This window comes from Melopsittacus undulatus, chromosome 5, assembly GCF_012275295.1.
Source record: "Melopsittacus undulatus isolate bMelUnd1 chromosome 5, bMelUnd1.mat.Z, whole genome shotgun sequence".
NCBI lineage: Eukaryota > Metazoa > Chordata > Aves > Psittaciformes > Psittaculidae > Melopsittacus > Melopsittacus undulatus.
In genome coordinates, this window is record NC_047531.1 from 40693824 (window position 1) to 40712720 (window position 18897).

An 18897-nucleotide genomic window follows, 5' to 3' on the forward strand; every position below is an offset into this window, starting at 1 on the left:
AGATCAGTGCCTACATGTTGCCTACATGTTCCTTGCAGGCTGTTGGGCAAAGACAGGAGCATCATTACAGTAATGTGACAAGCTAAAGAGCTTCTCTGATTATAATTTTAATGGGTTGTGGTTAGCTTTGTGTTTCTGGTGCTTTGGCTAATGACTCCTTTAATGGAGTTTCCACTCATCTTGGGTATTCTCTTGCCTTAGACAAGCCTACAGACTGCTCTGCAGAGTGTTCCAGGCAGGATCCGTGTGTTTTTTCAGCCAAGTGTTCCTTCTCATTTTAGAATCATAGAATCATAGACTAGTTAGGGTTGGAAAGGACCTTAAGATCATCTAGTTCCAACCCCGCTGCCATGGGCAGGGACACCTCACACTAAAACATGTTACCCAAGGCTTCGTCCAACCTTGTCTTGAATACTGCCAGGGATGGAGCATTCACTACCTCCCTGGACAACCCATTCCAGTACCTCACCACCCTAACAGTAATGAATTTCTTCCTTATATCCAGTCTAAACCTCTGCTGTTTAAGTTTCAACCCGTTACCCCTTGTCCTGTCACTACAGTCCATAATGAATAGTCCCTCCCCAGCATCCCTGTAGGCCCCTTCAGATACTGGAAGGCTGCTATGAGGTCTCCATGCAGCCTTCTCTTCTCCAGGCTGAACAGCCCCAACTTTCTCAGCCTGTCTTCATACGGGAGATGCTCCAGTCCCCTGATCATCCTCATGGCCCTCCTCTGGACTTGTTCCAACAGTTCCATGTCCTTTCTATGTTGAGGACACCAGAACTGCACACAACACTTCAAGTGAGGTGTCATGAGAGCAGAGTAGAGGGGCAGGATCACCTCCTTCGACCTGCTGGTCACGCTCCTCTTGATGCAGCCCAGGATACAGTTGGCTTTCTGGGCTGCAAGAGCACACTGAAGCTGGCTCATGTTAAATTTCTCATCTACCATTATTTTCTTATCTCCAGTTTCCTCCAAAGCTGGAAGGACTGGTAGTACTTTTCCAGGCTTCATCCTTGATGCATATTTAATATTTTCTCTGGTGGTGACCCTGACTACAGCATGCAGGAGTAGGATTGTTCCAGTGTTTTTTTCCTGTTGAATCAATAACTCATGCCTTTTCATGAGACTTTTCCCATTTTTCTACTTCTTGAGTCTCCTGGCAAAGCTCATTATAGGTTCATAGCCCAGCTTAGTGTTACCCCCCATTGGTGTTCCTGGCAGTACATCCTCACTCGCCATTCACCCGTAGCCAGGCACACATAGAGCATCTCCAAACATTACCCAGGGCAGGATTTTCCAAAAGCCTTTAACTTCACATTAATTCTGCCACTTCTGAAATAAAAAACAAATCAGTCTGGGATCTGAGGACACTCAGAGTGCAAGCAAGGCAGAGGGGTGCATGTGAGACTGGGACTCTGGGAGCTTCCCTGGTGCTGCAGGTCTGCTTCAGCTGACTGCCAGCCTGGCAGAAGGGCAGCCCTATGACTGCCTAAAGAGATTTCCAGGTGTCAGGAAGATACCAGAAAATAAGTCAGGAGAGGCTGATTTTTAGAAGTTATTGGCTGTTGCTGCTGCAGCATTTTCCTATTGTCAAATGAGAAGCAATTGATGACATTAGAAAGAAGTTCTTTACTGTGAGGATTGTGAGGCCCTGGCATAGGTTGCCCAGAGAAGCTGTGGTCTCCCCATCCCTGGCACTGTTCAAGGCCAGGTTGGACGGGGCTAGGAGCAACCTGGTCTAGGGGAAGGTGACCCTGCCTGTGGCAGGGGATTGGAACTGGATGAGTTTAAGGTCCCTTCCAACCCAAACCACTCTGTGATTCTATGATTTCTTCACAGTTGGAGTGTAGGATGCCTGTTGTAGAGCTCTGTGAGCCTGCTCACATCTGCTGAGGTACCATTACATAGGTGCAGGGATGGAAAGAATAACTGTCAGGCCATAAAGAACTGGTTTTAGCATAAAGCTATAGCTATACTTTGGGAGAAGATGTATAAATGGGTGTATCCCTGTCAGCTGACTGATGAGAACGATGCTAGTCTTCTGGTACTTTATTTTAATGGTGATAAACACAGAACTGGACCTCAGATACCATTTGGATGCCTCCTGAAGGACTGGAATTGAATAAATGCAGCTTTACAGGTTATCATCTAAGCTCACTTTCCTGCAGGTTAGAGCCCTGCTGTTCAGTAACACCACAGACGCCTTGCTGCATTACTAGAAGTACATTAAACAATAGCTACATAGTTTTGCTTTGAGGTACACCTTTTTTAAAGAAAAAAATTGAGTTGGTTTTCAAATAGACTAAAATCTAGACCTTAAGGATGAGAAAGCTTGAAGATAAGCAGTTCAGTTGCACTGGTGTATGCTTGTGGTGGCTTCACCATCTCCCTTCATCCTATTTCTGGCTCAGCTGTTAATGAAGGAAAAGGCAAAGTTGTAGGAAGAGAGTGAAAGAACACTAAGAAAAGCACTTCCACCCCCAAAACTGCTCACATAACAACTCAGGGTCATGTTACTGAGGAGAAAGGAGCAGTCAGAGATTGTAAGAGCATAAACAAAGAATTAAGGCTTTCAGGGCATCACGGGAGAGGTATGTTGAAATAACCTAGGTGAGTAAGAAAATCAGATTACTAGTCATCAGGCAGAAGTTTTGGTGTCTGTTGAATTTCTTTACTGCAAAACATTTACTGAAATGGGTGAGTTCTTCATATACTGTCATCTATTCACCTAGGAGCACCTGAGAAGAATCTGTCCTTCTGTGAGCAATTCACACCATCAGTTTATTAGTATAATATTAAAACCACTAGTCATTGTGCTTTGGGGCTTCTGAGAACTTGTGGAGCCAGGCTGTGCTGGGAGTTGCTGGCAATTTTAGACAGTTCTACTGAGGTGGATCACAGTGAGCCACACTGATTTTTCAGCAGATGAGGCAGGGTGGTTTACGTCTATGGACTCCAGCTGTTAGCAGTTCATTTACTTAAACTCCTGTGTGAGGTTCTTAAAATTTCTCCCTGACAGAATGGCATTCAGAGTTGGGAAGGGTAGAACATCTGCAGTAATTTGGTTATAAAGCAGTGGGTGTTTAATTGATGGTGGAAATATTTGGGTTTGAGATATATGGAGAGAGATAGACAGACACGCACACACATTCCTTTTGCTTGGTATTCAAACCTGGGCTAGCAGAGTGGTAGGAAGCCTCATCAGGGGGAGAGCAGTTAACCAGCGTCCCCACCATGGCCATCTGGAGGTGGTTCCCTGTGCCACCCAACCCTTCCTGCCCCAACATCTTCTCTGAAACCCTCTCTGATTTCTCTCTCTTTCATGGACAGTCCTCACTTCACCTCTTCCCAAGGATTTCTCTCCCTTCAGATCTTTGAGACGCCAGTGGTATAATACCCATCCAGCACCATTCTGTGGGTGGGTTGAGAACTGTTTTTCTCCTGGACAGAAGGTCTCTAATGATGGCACAAGTTCCTCTGTGCCCCTTCAGCCATTCCCTGCTCTGTGCTCTGAGGACAGCAGCCTGCAGGAGGGCTGAGGGTTCAGGCACTGATGGTGGGAAGCAGTAACAGTTATTGAAACTGTTGTAGTTTCCAAACCAGCATTCCTGACTGGTACTTCTGCCCAGTGGCTCCTCATGTGCTGGCCTGCATCAGCAGTGGGAATAATGGGTTTGGACAACCCCAAGCAAACTTAGATAAACGGAGAAGCCACAGGCTAGGAAACGCACTCCTAAAAGCCTGGGACCTTGAAAAGACATGTACATAGTGAAAGGCAAGTGCCCAGCTCCAAGAGGCATAATTTTATCAGCATCATCTTTGTTCCAGGCACCAACATCAGCACTGTTCTTCTGGGGCTGATCTTCCTAGTGTTTGTATTTGAGTAGACTCTGTGGGGCCAATACATATTATCATACTTAATTTATCACCAAAGATATACTCTGACCAAGGAGGAAATGTGCGTGAAAACTGGGTGTATTTTAATGACATTCCTGTTTGCTTCCCTAACAAGGCTTAATGTTCTTTCCCTTCCTTTTTCACTGATGCAGCTGAAGAATAAATTCATGAAGAAATTGCCCCGTGATGCTGAGGCCTCCAACGTGCTGGTTGGGGAGGTAGACTTCCTGGAGAGTCCCTTCATTGCCTTCGTCCGGCTGCAGCAGGCAGTCATGCTGGGTGCTCTGACTGAAGTCCCTGTACCTACCCGGTAAGAGAACTGAGCTCCTGGGAAGGGTACAAGAATGGGAAACTCCATTTCCACCTTTTCAGATAAAAACCCCAGGCCAGAAGATGTTCTCCATTACTTTCCATCACGTGATGTGTGTAACGATCAGAATTATTGGCTTAATGTAACAAAACTGTAGCTGCTTAGTAATCTTCAGGTCCTATTTGGTTAACCTGAATTTGGTTATAAGACACCAGCTGTAAACCAGAACAGCATTACAGAAACATGTTAACTTTATAACTTAGTAATAAAGGGCACTGCCAATGTGAAATTTAACTAATGGGGCTTTCTTCCTGCCTGTCATGATTCCCCCCAGTGTCATTCAGATTCCCTCTTAAACTCACATTAGGAGAAAGATGCAGTTCCGGCTGTGCTGGCGCAAAATGAGTAAGTTGGGTAAACTGAGGCATACAGTTCTGTTAGGGTGGTCACATTGTATGATCTAGCCAGGTTGGATGGGGTCTTGAGCAACCTGGTCTAATAGAAGGTGTCCCTGCCCATGGCAGGGGGTTGGAACTGGATGAGCTTTAAGGTCCCTTCCAACCCAAACCTCATTGCAACCCCTGCTCATTGCAGGGGGCCTGGAATAGATTACCTTTGAAAGTCCATTCCCTTCCAGCCCAAACTATTCTATGATTCTGTGGTGCTTTCTAATGCATAATGATTCAGAGAAAACTATAACTTACTGTGACTCATGACAAGTTAATCTGAGTCTCCCAAATATGAATGTAATTTATGATCTTAAATATTTGAATCCACTGCTTGAAGATGTGTAACTGTCTCTACAGTAGTGTGTTTATCTACTAGAATAACAAAGTGCTATTTGAATTCTTAGCAATATTACCTTTCATTATACAATTGCATATTGTTTATCAAGTAACATAGTAGAGAAAAATTATCAGTATAGATGTCCAGACCATCTGTTCTGTATTTGAGTGTTAATGTAGGAGTGTATCTTTGCTTCATATACAAACACTCCATCAAGGTAAGAACCTCAGTCCTTGGCCCCGCTGTGCGCCTCCACTCTGCTGTGCTTCTCCTGTCAGCTTACAAAGGGTTTACTTTGTGTTTTGCTTGTAATGAGGGAGTTCAAATTGCACCTCTCACATCATCACTAATGTGCAAATACATATTTTATGTGAGCAGTCTCCAGGGCTTTACATATACAGCGAGGGTTGTGGTTTGAATGCCTGCAGGGTTTGAGGCTGTATCAAGTAATATTTTGTGAGATGTATGACAACAGAAGCACATGGCTAGTGCATTACTGATACTGGAAGCAAACCCAGTCATTGTATGGAGTGGAAGTTATATAGTTATTATAATCTCTACCTAATTTTATGTACAAACCCAAGGAAAAAGAGGATCTAGTTCTGTTTGTCTAACTGCCTCCTAGTAATGCAGCAGTGTTTGTATTTCTTGGAGTTTCTGTAAGTGACTCCTTAAAATAACCATGTCAACAGCTGTTTGCACACAGTGGGTATGCTGGCAGGAGCATGGAGAGACAAAAGTGGCTTATAAATGGTTATTCCTCATTCCTCAGTATTACTGAGCTCTGCATATTTCAGTATTTTGGCTTCAAAGTCTAATCCCACTTGATTTTTTTTAAGCACATCTCCAAATGCTTTTCAGCAGATGTAAAATTAGGTATTGTTTGTTTTGGTAGTGGGAGCCAGGAAGTTAGATCTAGGATTGTTGAACGACCTCATTACTCAATAGCATTAATCAAGACAATATGTCCTTCCGTGCCAACATTTTTTTCCAGGAAATAGCATTATCCATTTGCTGTCCTCCAAACCAAATGCTAGCCCTAATCAAAGCAGGGAGGCTCATTAGATGGCTTTTGTGAGTAATGAAGAGCCATTTGCAGTGGCTACATCCTGTGAAATTCAATCAAGGAAATCCCATTGGGGGCCCAGATGGGCTGTGATGGAGCATCTCCTCAGTGAGCGCCGGGTCTCAGCCATCTCAGGCAGCACGTTACTGCTGTGGATGGGCACTGAACAGCCCACAGACTCTGCACAACGCTGGTGTGTGAAGACATGTTATGCTTTTCAAAGCACTAACTAGGCAGATTTTGCAGGGAGAGGGTGGTGATAGTTTTTGATAGACTAGCTGAGAAGCAGCCCATCAGCTGCATCCACTAGCTGGGTGTGTAAGACATTACCACAATCTTGTGTCGCAGAAGCAAATAAGACACCTAGTCATGAAAGGTGAAAGGTTCATGATATCATTATAGTCCTGCCCTGGTTTGGTTTATCCATGTTGACCCAGTGCTGTAGAAAGAGAAAGGATTATTGTGTGCATAAGGTGGGCAGTATTCAATGTGTAGACTTCCTGTTAAATGGGTTAATTTTTTCTGCTAGTTTTATTTTATTCTTCCTCCCTACATTCTTTGGCTTGGATTTTTCTTGTAAACTACAGAATTTTGGATGCTTTGTAGAAATAAAATGTCCTGTGTAAAAATTATTCTTCCTTGGATACATAAATTTTCTCTATATATTTTTCCTTCACTCTTCCTTGCTAAGGATTTTCAGCATTTCCTTTACTTAAAAGTAGATTTTTCACTTAAAAGAAATTTGAAAGATCAGATGCATTCTTCAGGAAAGGTTTCTCAGCAGGGTGTTTTCATACAACCCTGGTAATAAAACTGAGGCATCTGAAATTGCTATAGAGAGATCCCAGCCTTTCTCCATGTTTTCTTTTTACTGATCAGATTGGAAAAACCTTGAAGGACTTTGGTTTTCTCATGGTGAATTTCATTCCTCAGTGCTGCAGACTCCTCGTTTTAGCGAGCTACTGTGCTTGCACCATGGCTTGCGTATGGCTGCTTCTCCTCTGGATGGTGCAATAGCCATAGCTGCTTATTTTCATAGAAGAAATGTACAATCATGTGTTGAGGTCTGCTGCCTTAATGTAATGTTGATGGGGAAAAAAAGATGAAGAATGAGCAAAAGAAAGATGTGTTTTGGAGATAAGCTGTACAAACTTGCACAGGCAGTGCTGGGAAATGGCCTGTGTCTGCAAGTCTTAAATGAAATGAAGTAACTTGCCCACAGATCACTTAGGAAGCATGGGGCAGAACCAGGAGTCAGATTCTGCTCCCTTACCTCCTAACTTGAGCTTTTAACTGAAAGGCATATTTTCTTCTTCATAGGTAGGATGAAATGTGTGTCTTCTTCATTAGTTGCAGCATTGAAAGGTTTTCAGGGCTGTGTCCTTTAGCAGCCTTTCCAGCAGAAGGGCTTGGTCTGGGAAACTGTGTTTATGTGTTGGACACCATGTAGGAAGCCTGCAGTGTTGGTATGTTGCTCAAAACTTGAAGGATCACTTGTGTGAAATAGAAGATGGACAAAATATGTCATCATCTCCTTTCATTACTGCAGTTTCAGGTTGTGCTCCTTTTATCAGCAGTCCAACCACTTAGTCTGCTGGAAAAGTACATCAAGAGGTTGTTCTTCCAGCCCTCAAGACCAAAATATAACTCTAAGCTGAATGCCTTGCAGGTTTCTCACATGGTGTCCAATAACATTACTGCTTCCTCCCACCCATCTCAAAATTGAAAACATTTTCTCAAGACCTTACTGAGTTTTCTTTGGGTAGGTGCCTTTAACCTTTATGAAGTTGTTGCTCTTGCTTGCTCCAGATTTGACAGGCATAGATGAGTTTTGGATTAGAACTGCTCATCTATGAAGGATAAATTTATTCCAGTTGGGTTTGGTGGCATAGTCCATATGATCAGAAGGTGAATCATACGTAATTGATGGCCATCATCTGCTCGGGCAGGATGTAAAGCATGCAAAAACAACATGAGGAATAGTGTTTTAGGTAAAACAGTAACAAATTACTGAGTTTCTGGCTCACTATCAGCTTGGAAGCAAAGGATTTTGAATGCTTTGACTGTGCTGTCATGTCAAGTTCAAGACCAGATATTTCTCTGGGGAGAAGCATTGAATTTAGTTACTACTTTAGAGAAACTTTAAGCTGAGTGGTACGAAGTGAACCTCACATCCTCTGCATTGAAGGATCCTTAGCAATGTTAAATATCAGAAATGGAGGTTTGATAACTCAGTGTGTGTTGTGTGCTGGTTTTCATCTTGCCAGATGAAGAGGAGTATATCACAGCTAGAAGTGAGGGCTTTCTTAGGTAGAAGTATTCATAACTAAATGACGCTAAATGCCTGGAAACATAATGTAGTCCAAACCACTAAAATGCATTAATGTTTTTGTCTTTCTAACATTTGGCTCTTTAAAAGGTCTTGTTCTACATGCTGAAGGTAATTCTGAGATGAATCAGTCAAGACGAAGGATTTGGAAGGTGTCATAAACTGCTTGTTTCCAAGAACATTTTAGTAAGTGCAGGAGCATTCAGGCGCTTCTGTTAGGCACTGGAAGAGAGCTAGTGTAATTATTTCAGAAGATGGTTCTGAAAATGTCTCATTCCCCTGGAGAATCAGAATGTCAGGCAGCAACTTCTGAAGTTAGGAACCTTTTTTAAAAATTAACACATCTGGATAATTTGCATCCCAGAGTTCTAAAAGACTTGGCTGAGGAACAGTTTTATAATGTTGTTTTATAGTAACTTCTGAAACACAGGGAAGGTTCCAAGAGGTAGGAGGAGAGAGAGAGAGGACATGACCTAGGTGTGTATGGCTTAGTCACCTCACTGTGAACCTTAAGTAAAGCACTTGAAACCTCATGAAGAGTTCAATTAGGAAGTGTTGCTGCTACTGATGCCAATTAATATGTATTTATGGCTCCTGTCCTACTAGCTTGGTGCCTTTTTTAAATAAGACTGTAGATTTCTTTATCTAGAAATTACTTGTGTGGATAAAATATTTGACTTAGTACCTCATGGTATTTGATTTAGAAACCTGAAATAATATTTACATTATTTATTGAAATAATATTTACAGTGATTGTAAGGGGAGGAGTATTTCTGGTGAAGTGCCACACCTCTCAACCCTGGTGTGGTCTGCATTTTATCAGCAGCTTTTGAGAAAATGTATAGTTAACATAGCAAAGATTGACAAATAACAGCTAACAAAGAGGGTGTCTCCATGCATGGCCAAGAGCTATCTGGTCATCTGTGCTGTAACTTGGCCTCTTGTCAGTTTCCTTCTCTAAGGACAGGTGGAAGGGCTGTGCTCAAAGTGCTGATTGTCTCTGGGTCATGACTGGGAACATAGAGGGTATAGTAGATTGTTCCATCAGGGTTAGAAGTGCTGAAACCTGTTTTCCTAGAATTATGTGCCACGTTCTTTCCCTCCACCACAGCAATAATCCCAGCTTTCCCCATCATCCTACTATGTTTCTAAGACGTAGAATCATATCCGAATCCTAGACTGGTTTGTGCGAGAAGGGATCTTAAAGCTCATCCAGTTCCAACCCCCCTGCCATAGGCAGGGACACCTTCCACTAGACCAGGTTGCTCCAAGTCCCATCCAGCCTGGCCTTGAACACTGCCAGGGATGGGGCAGACACACCTTCTCTGGGCAACCTGTGTCAGCGCCTCACCACCCTTATAGTGAAGAATGTCTTCCTTACATCCAACCTAAATCTACCCTCTTCTACTTTAAAGCCATTTCACCTTGTCCTACTTCCCATGCTTGTCCATACCTGAAGTCCTGTGCCTGGCTCATAACTTCCTTTTCTCAGGAAAGCACCCTCCCATCAGGTTCCTGAGTAGCCATAGGTTATATTTGCACTGAAAGAACTGCCAGCTCTTGGATGATTTCCCTGAGGAAGACACTGATAGATCAGAGAAGGTTTTTGGAAGAAAGAGCCTTCAAAGTGACTAAAGAGAGGAGAAAAGCCTCAAATGGCTTATTCTGACAGATGAGTGACTGGATCGATAAGGGAGGATATTTAAGGGATTTAATTATTGAAGGCTCTTCATTCTAGCTATGAGAGACAATTGAAATTTATGACTGGAAGTTGAAGCTGACCCAAATTCACACTGGAGGCAGTGAAAAAGGTTTTAGATGAGACAACTTATTTAAGGTTATAGTGTGTTTATTTTCCATTACTGATAGAAAGGAATAGCTGTAATTGGAAAAAGGCTCAATTCAGGAAGCTTTAAGAGTTGTTTTGAGCAGCGATAAGTGTTACTTTTTGAGACACATGCTGATATGGAGTTTGCTGAAAATTGCCCCAGTAATTGCCTTTGCTAAATTAGGTGAAATGGAGACATTGGTCTCCTGCCATGTGACTTCTTTTGTGCTAATTGCAAGGGTGAGTTGACATGTGAGAGAGAGACAGACTTTTGTCTCAAGATCTCTCAACAGAGTCCAGCTCAGGCTGAGTGCTTGAAACAACACCAGCATGATGGTCTTCATTGAAAACCCACTGACCACCGAGTGCTGGCCATTGTGCAAGATGGCCACCAGAACTAACAGGGCTTTCTTGACAAGCCAGTTGTCAAGGTAAAGAAGTGAGCATGAAGGCAGATGTATTTTTGTGCCATAGCCATAAACCAAATCATTTTTTGTGGAACAAATCTGAACAGGGGACTTAGAGGAAGCTTATGTTTCTACAGCCAAGGCTGTAGATGCTGTGTAAGTAGCTGCCAGCTTAGCACCTGTCTGTGGTGTGAAATCAACTCTGAAGCAAGGGTACTTCTACAGGTGGTAGTGACTTTTGCCATTCCAGCATTGATACCTTGGGCTTGCACATGAAACTTAGTTTAGGAACTGGGAGTGTCAAAGGTAAGGCTTAGGTCTTTCCTGAATTAAGTATTGTTTGAATGGTGGTATCTTTTTTATTATTATTTATTTACTTTTCATTCCAGGCCAGGAAGATCTAGATACCTTTGAAGATCCAACCTTGAGGCTGTACTTAAAGCTCCTCAAATGAGTGTCACTTAAGAGGCTGGAAAACGCAGCCACCTTTCACCAGCATTCCCATTACTCTGGCACAACTGCTAAACAATTTTATTGGCAGAAGCTTCCATTTTCCATGTATAGCTTTTCCAGTAAGGACTCTTATTAGAGCACACTGTCACATTGACAAGGCCCGATTCATAGCACGTTAGCACTCACAAAAGCAAGGGCAGAAAAGATAGAGCAGTAATTTCCTTTCTCCAAAGGTTTCATATGATGGTGTTTTCCAAACTGACTAGCAGTGACTTGAGCATAGTTGCTGCTCAAAGAGATCTAAAAGAAGTCAGCTCCTAATACCTTGTAGATGTGTTTACCCTTGCTGAAGGTGTCTGCCATAGGAATAGATTCACACCTTAAGTTGCCTGCTTAAGAGTTAAGCTGTGACTGTAAAACCATCAGATGGGCTTACAGGTCTCTGTTATGTATCTTATACTTGGAGCAGAAATTCAGGGCATACAAATTGGGCTTAATTATTTATAGCTAAAGCCCTAATTTAGATTAATGGTTTCCCTTCACATGTGGGTGCTGAACCGTAACAGAGATCTGAGCTCCAGCAGAGCATTAATAAGCACGTGGAGTGCTGTCTGATATAGCTTGGAGGAGCAATAAAGTTCACAGTGAGCAATGTGGATGGCTAATCACATCTTCCCTCTGTGCCCACTGTTGTGCTGGCCATGCTTGGCCCATCCTGTGGGCTTTATGAGGTGCCCAGGGCATGAATGTTCACCCTGCACGGGAGCTGGCATCTGTCATGTGTAGTTCACTTCCAGGTAGTGGGCACTGGAAGAATGTAGTTTCTTCACCGCATCCTGAAGTCTAGGGTGCTGTATGGTAGCAACCTCTGCGTAGTGCTGTCATAGCATTTGGCCATAGTGGTCCCAAAGCTAAAGGGAACAAAACTCTGGGTAGTGTCTTGCTTGTCTGAGTAAGTGTGATGGGCTACAGGTGTAACCTCTACTCCCAAATTAGCTGGAGGCCACTGGCGGCCTCTGGATCTTTAACAAGGACCACAACTTTAGAAAGTTGAATTTCCATCTAGATACTGTATAAGTAATAAGCCATACATTTTGCTGTGCTAAAGGAGAACAATCTGCTTATTTTGTCAGATTCCTCTTCATTCTGCTGGGACCGAAGGGCAAAGCAAAGTCCTATCATGAGATTGGCCGAGCCATCGCCACACTGATGTCAGATGAGGTAGGTGTCTTGACATCGCCTATGAGATACGGTTTCTCCCAGGTTTCACTTCATTAGCTAATAGTGATGTCCTTTCCTCCAGCATGGTTGACAGGAATATGCACATAAAGCTGAAATATCCAAATGTCACCTCCTAATTCCATCTGTTCACGTAATTATTTAATTATTTCACCTGGGTTCATGTTTTTGTAAAAACATGACTGTAGGAAGGCTTTGTCCATCGTGTGTATTTTCCTGCTAGCAATCACTCTTTCCAATAGACTGTCATAGAATCATAGAGTCAACTAGGTTGGGGAAGTCCAACCATCAACTCCAACTGTTACTGATCTTTGAACTAATCTTGTCATGGTGAGCACCTTCTGTCACATTCCATGATCCTGGTAACACACAGCTCCAGGTCATTACAGCAGAAATGGTTATACCCAGGGCATACTATTGTGTGTTGCGCTTTATCTCGGAGCACTTCTTCATTCAGGCAGTGCTTGTATTATCCATGAGCAGCTAGCAATTACTTGCTAATCATACACCACAATGAGATGACTGGGCTTTCAATATTCATTTACAGCTTTTTTCTTCCAGGGTCCCTTGGGCTCTGTGCATCTGGGGCTGATTTACATTATGTTTGTTTCTTGCTGTCTCCTTACGTTGTTTTTGCTTTCATGTGGTTCCCTTAATTACCACTTGCCTGGTCTCAGCTCTTCTGTTTTGTGTCATTTGCACTGCTTGGAGCAACGGTTTAGTTTCCATGGCCCAGCAGTCCTCCTTGCTGCCACTGGCTGTTCTTATTAAGTCTGTCACATTTGCACATCTGCTTCCATTCCGAGCAGTCCAGAAGACACCTGTAAAATTCAGCTCTAATGCTCTTTTTCCTCTCTTTCCTCATTCACTCTTCATCAATAATACGAGACCTTTCAGTAAAACCAGTCTGTGCTTTTTTGTTATTATACTTGAGTAAATCTTGTCATCATTTCCATGTCACAGGGTTGGAAACTATATGGTGGTTTGGTTTTTTTTTTGGTAGACTGAAACAGGTAGGGAAAGAGTATCGATATTTTTGTGCCCTTGTAGAGTGTCTTCTCAAAGTGTAATTGAAACTCCTTATTTAAATGAAAACTCTTATTTTGGGTAAAGCAAATGGATAATTGCTTTACTAACATTTTGAAAGATGTTGGAAATGTATGTTTTGCTAAAAATTGGAAATACATATGCCTGCAAGAAAAGAATATCTATCATTAAACTAACCAAAGGAATGGGCTTTCCTGAGGTTCACGCATTGTTGTGCCAAGCGTCCTGGTACTTTCTCTGAATCAGTTTTTTATGGAACAAAATTTGGTAGCTGCCTCTACAGTCTGGGCTTCAGAAAATGCAACCCTTTCTCTATGGATCTCTCTTGTCCTTGCAGGTGTTCCACGATATTGCCTATAAAGCCAAGGACCGGCAGGACCTGATCGCTGGCATTGATGAGTTTCTAGATGAAGTCATTGTGCTCCCCCCTGGGGAATGGGATCCAGCCATTAGGATAGAGCCCCCCAAGTCTCTTCCTTCTTCAGATAAAAGGTAACAGCAGGAGACAGGCAAGTTTATCAGCAGTTCTGAAAAGATGATGGGAAGAGCTGTTGCTTTGGGTACACCAGGTTTATTGAGCAACTTCAGTGACTGCATCTGCCTGTGTTTGGAATGTACTAGAAGTAATTCTGGGAGTTATATGGGTACTGAGACACTGCACAGGTTACCCAGAGAAGCTGTGGCTGCCCCATCCCTGGCAGTGTTCAAAGCCAGACTGGATGGGGCTTTGAGGAATCTGGTCTTGTGGAAGGTGTCCCTGCCTGTGGCAGGTGTTGGAACTGGATGAGCTTTAAGGTCCTTTTCAATCTACACAATTCTAGGATTCCATGATGATTTGCAGATCTTTCTTAACAGCTGGAGGGAGGATGTTCTTTCAGTTCTGTACCCTTCAAGGTGATGTTAGAATCATAGAATCATAGAATAGTTAGGGTTGGAAAGGACCTTAAGATCATCTAGTTCCAACCCCCCTGCCATGGGCAGGGACATGTCACACTAAAGCATGCCATGCAAGGGTTTGTCCAACCTGGCCTTGACCACTGCCAGGGGTGGAGCATTCACAACCTCCCTGGGCAACCCATTCCAGTACCTTACAACCCTCACAGTAAAGAACTTCCTTATATCCAATCTAAGCCTCCCCTAAGTTTTAACCTGTTACCCCTTGTCCTGTCACTACAGTATGTTGTAGGCATATAATACACACAGTAGTTATCCAGGCCCTTTGGGTTTCTGCTTGGTATTTTTAACAAGCTATGTTCCACTTGCTGCTGGTGGGTCAGCCTCCTGGTCTCCTTTGTACAACATGGCTCTGGAAAGGGCTGTGTAACACTTGTTCAGAGGAATATTATGGATCTTGGATTATGTTGGGTGGAGCTGTCAGGCAGTGCAGTGAGCCTCAGTTTGCCTTGCCTTCTTGCCTAGGAAAAACATGTACTCCGGTGGAGAAAACCTCCAGATGAATGGAGACACACCTCATGATGGAGGACATGGCGGTGGAGGCCATGGGGACTGCGAAGAATTACAACGAACTGGCAGGTCAGTAATGCTCTGCTTAATGGGGATGTGCCTGGATTCACCCATGTAAGGTCGCAGTATTCCCTTTGCAGAGCCTTTTCTGCTCCCCTTCTGCTTTCCATCCTGACATACTGTTCGTATAGATTGAGCTGTGACCCCAGAACCCAGGGCCCAGGTTGAGGCTGCCTAAAGGATGCTGAACACTCAGCCTCAACAAATTACAAAGCATCTTAAATAAGCACAAAAAAAAATGAAAGAAGGCCTAGGCATGTGTTTTCTGTTAGCATCCTGTGAAGTTAAGTGATCTGTGAGGGATGTAAACATGGCAGGTACAGCTACAGTTTCCATTTCAATTGCTGGAAGCACTTTAGCCAAGAGCAGAGATATTCCCTTTTCCAGACATTCCTGTTGTAGTTGAATTGCAAAATGAAGGCTTTTATGGGGTAGAAATACAGAAGGTAACAGAGCCCAAGTCTTTACTCTGTGCTGTATTACTCTGCTTGTACACCATGTAGAAGTCCAGTAGGGTGGGAATGCAGTCCAGGTGGCCATAAAAGTGTGCTCAGCATTTCGGGGTCACTGCGCAGGTTTGTGTGGTGGCATTGTGCCCTCCCTCCCACTCTCTGTTTTCTTTTAAAGTTCTAGCAGAGTATCCAGATTCTAGGAGGAAGGTCTGAAAATCTGAAATTACACATTGGTGTGTACACAGCAGTCGATACATCCTGTTTCTGGGTCAGAAACAAACATTTCTTGTACTGGCAGTGTCAGAGCCACGTGGAATTTATACAGGTTAAATACTGTCTTGTCTGTGATTCCACAGAGAGAATACATCTGCAAGTGCAGCTCTCTTGTTCTCCAAAATGATTTCACTTGTGTTTTCACTTGTAGTTCTTTTTCTGGTTAACAGTTTGAAGCATTTTTCCACTTAGCAGATTGTTTGGCTCACCCAACCATTGTGTTTGCCGGGTGGAGAAATTTAGGCAGGAATTTAGACTAGATTTAATGTATTTTATTACATCAACCAGTATAGTTGGGGAAAAAGGAATTACAAGCTTCCTGAACTGCAGACTTCAGTGGTCTGCTGCAGGAGAATTGGGACTTGTGTTGCTGAAATGTGTTTCTTTCCAGCTGCATCAAGTTATTATCTTTACATTACTTCAGTGTTATCGCTGGACCATCACAGCTGCGATAAGACTATTCTCTAATGTGATGATCTCACTCCTCACAGATAATACTTCATTTGTGGCAAAGCTTCTGATGACTTATCTGCGTGACTTTTGCTGTGAAACATTTTGGACGCATCTCCTCTTGTCTTTTCAGATTCTGTGGTGGGTTGATCAAAGACATAAAGAGGAAAGCACCTTTCTTTGCCAGTGACTTCTACGATGCTTTAAACATTCAAGCCCTTTCAGCCATTCTTTTCATCTACCTGGCCACAGTGACCAACGCTATCACTTTTGGAGGATTGCTTGGCGATGCTACAGAGAACATGCAGGTTAGCAACAGCTTTCAGAAGGAACAGATCTGTCATTTGCCTCTTGATATGTACAAAGGTGTGCATGGCACCAACCAGGCTTGAATTCTGGGTACAATTAATAGAGGTATCCTGTGTTTCTACTGAAATTATCTTGCTTTCCCTGCTCTTGGATGACTGTCCTTTGGAAAATCATACCTTAAATGGTGTTTGAAAGATGGCCAGGCTGCAGAGAAGGGCCTTGCTCCTTCTATATAGAGCAGTTCCTCTGATCTTCTCTCTGTGTTTGTGTCTCAGTTGTACTGTTTCAGTCCAATTAATATTACTAAGTCTGATTCAGACTTTCCATGTCGACTGAGAGAGCACTGTCTCCTCTGCGTGACTCTTATAGTCCCTGGACTTCTGCCTGTCTGGTGAAAAGGAAATCCGAAGACTCATAGGAAAGTGAGTAAATCAGGAGATGAGATTGGGATAAAATGGCAAGGTCTTTAGAAAGATGAATTTTGTAATAATCACAGAATAGTTAGGGTCAGAAAGGACCTTATAATCATCTAGTTCCAACCCCCCTGCCATGGGCAGGAAGATTAGATCCTGACAACCATATTATATATCCAGAGTCAGGCTGGATCAGTAGTGATGACAGAAGTAGGGGCTTTAAAGATGGCTCAAGGAAAGTCTGAAGGAAAGGGATTCTGTATTAATACTGCTTTATGTCTTTCTCATTTGACTGGAGCAGAATTATGCTCTTAGAAGTGCCTGTAGCTTTTTGAAGTAGAAGAAAACATAGGAGGTTGTACGTAAATACATTCAGTGCAGTCGCCTTGAATCTCCTAACAATAATTAAGCTTATAATGGCAAAGACTGAATTATTAATTTACACAGGTTTAATTAACCCAAATGTAGAAAAGGGGGCACCTATCCAGAGCTCTACACTTCCATATGATAATGGCATTCATTTGTTGAATGTGACAGTCTAATTTCACCAAAGTGTACCTGAGACTGCTGCCCAGCAGGGAGACCCAATGGAGCAGGAGCAGGGAAGACAGGAGGAAGAGAGAACACAGGTTGGTCTGTAGTTTTCTCTGCAGTAGATAAAACCTGGTCTGAGTTTTCCTGTTGCTTGGAGAAATAAAAGTCTCTAGAAAGACACAAGCTGCAGGAACAGCCTATTTTGAGCACAGTGATTTATTGTGTGTTGAAAAGGAAAGCCACTGGTGCTCTGCAGTTAGGAACCCCACTTCTGTAAAAGGGAAGCTCTGCAGGATATGTAAACACAGCGTAGCCATTAATGACCTAAACTCCAGGAGCCACAGAAGGAACCAGCACCCATATCCCATCCAAGGCTTTGTCCCTTGTTTCACAGGGGTTTATGCTCAGGGAGGAGGGAGTTGCAGGTGTAGCTGGAGAGAAGCCCTGACAGCATAAAGCTAGTTTGTAATTGAAACTCACAAAAGTGGAGCAAAATACAGGAAAATCATCCCTGAGCTGCTAGAAAAACAGATTTTGCCTTTCAGTTTATAATATAGCCACGACTCTGTGCAGGAAAACGTTGTCTATGATTTTCTAATTTGTGTACTTCAGCATTTACTTGCTTCTTACATACAACAACCAGTTGAATTTACTGGTGTTTATTTATGTACTGATTTAAGATTGAAGTGCCAGCAGTTTGTCTCAACAGTTCACTGGTGGATCAAGGGTTTAGGCACAACTGGCTTTTCTTTTGCCACCTATGTTCAACAAACTCTATTCAACATCCTGTGTGAAGAGGCATCAGGTCTCTTGGCTGCTATAGGAGCCTGGAAGGTTTTTACTGTAGAATCAGAGAATGGTTTGGGTTGGGAGCCTAAAGCTCATCCAGTTCCAACCTACAAACAAGGGCAGCGACACCTTCCCCTAGACTAGGTTGCTCCAAGCCCTGTTCAACCTGGCCTTGAACACTGCCAGGGATGGGGCAGCCACAGCTTCTCTGAGCAACCTTTTTGACTGCAGGTTTTCAATAGAAGCTCAAAATCATGTGTTCTTTGTGCTCAGATGTCTCTGTATCATCAGAGCCAGAGTGAAGTGTCCCAAGGCGACCGGTTCAAGTTGTTCCTCCAGGGAGCTGCTCAGTGGGATTGGAGTCCAGGTCCATGTCATGTGTTGTTCAAACCATTGTGCATTCCTGTAATGGGAAAGTGGTTTTCTTTAAGACATCTCAGAGCATGAGCTGCACCAAATGTTTGTGCTCAGAAATGCAAAGGAGGGTTACTTCAGCTTCTACAACCGAGGAGCAGCACCTGGAAGTTTTCCCCTGGGCACTGTGTCCTCATAGAAAACAGTATTCTGGGGGCTACCAAAGTTCATGCTTCTTGTTTCTTGTAAACAATTATGTGACTGCTGTTGGGTCAGGCTCTAAAAACCGCCTGTCCCGCGCTGCCTGCCCCTGAGAGCCTGACATGGCCAACGTTTCTTTCAAAGCTTGCTTCAGAGTTTTATGTTTCTGAGAAAAGACACTATTCTTAGCTACAGACACGTGGAAGAATGCAGGGAAAAGAGATTCCAGATGC

The 18897-nt window shown here is 43.2% G+C and overlaps 1 protein-coding gene across 3 annotated transcripts in view; it reads left to right on the plus strand.

The window, feature by feature from the left end:
* Positions 1 to 18897, plus strand: part of LOC101879541 (electrogenic sodium bicarbonate cotransporter 1) — a 163005-nt gene that overhangs the window by 108568 nt on the left and 35540 nt on the right. For all 3 annotated transcript variants that reach the window (XM_034062759.1, XM_034062760.1, XM_034062761.1), the window contains 5 exons: positions 4053 to 4210; positions 12213 to 12300; positions 13703 to 13857; positions 14785 to 14898; positions 16198 to 16372. In XM_034062759.1, the coding sequence (XP_033918650.1) occupies positions 4053 to 4210; positions 12213 to 12300; positions 13703 to 13857; positions 14785 to 14898; positions 16198 to 16372 (690 nt within the window). The remainder of the gene's footprint in view (positions 1 to 4052; positions 4211 to 12212; positions 12301 to 13702; positions 13858 to 14784; positions 14899 to 16197; positions 16373 to 18897) is intronic.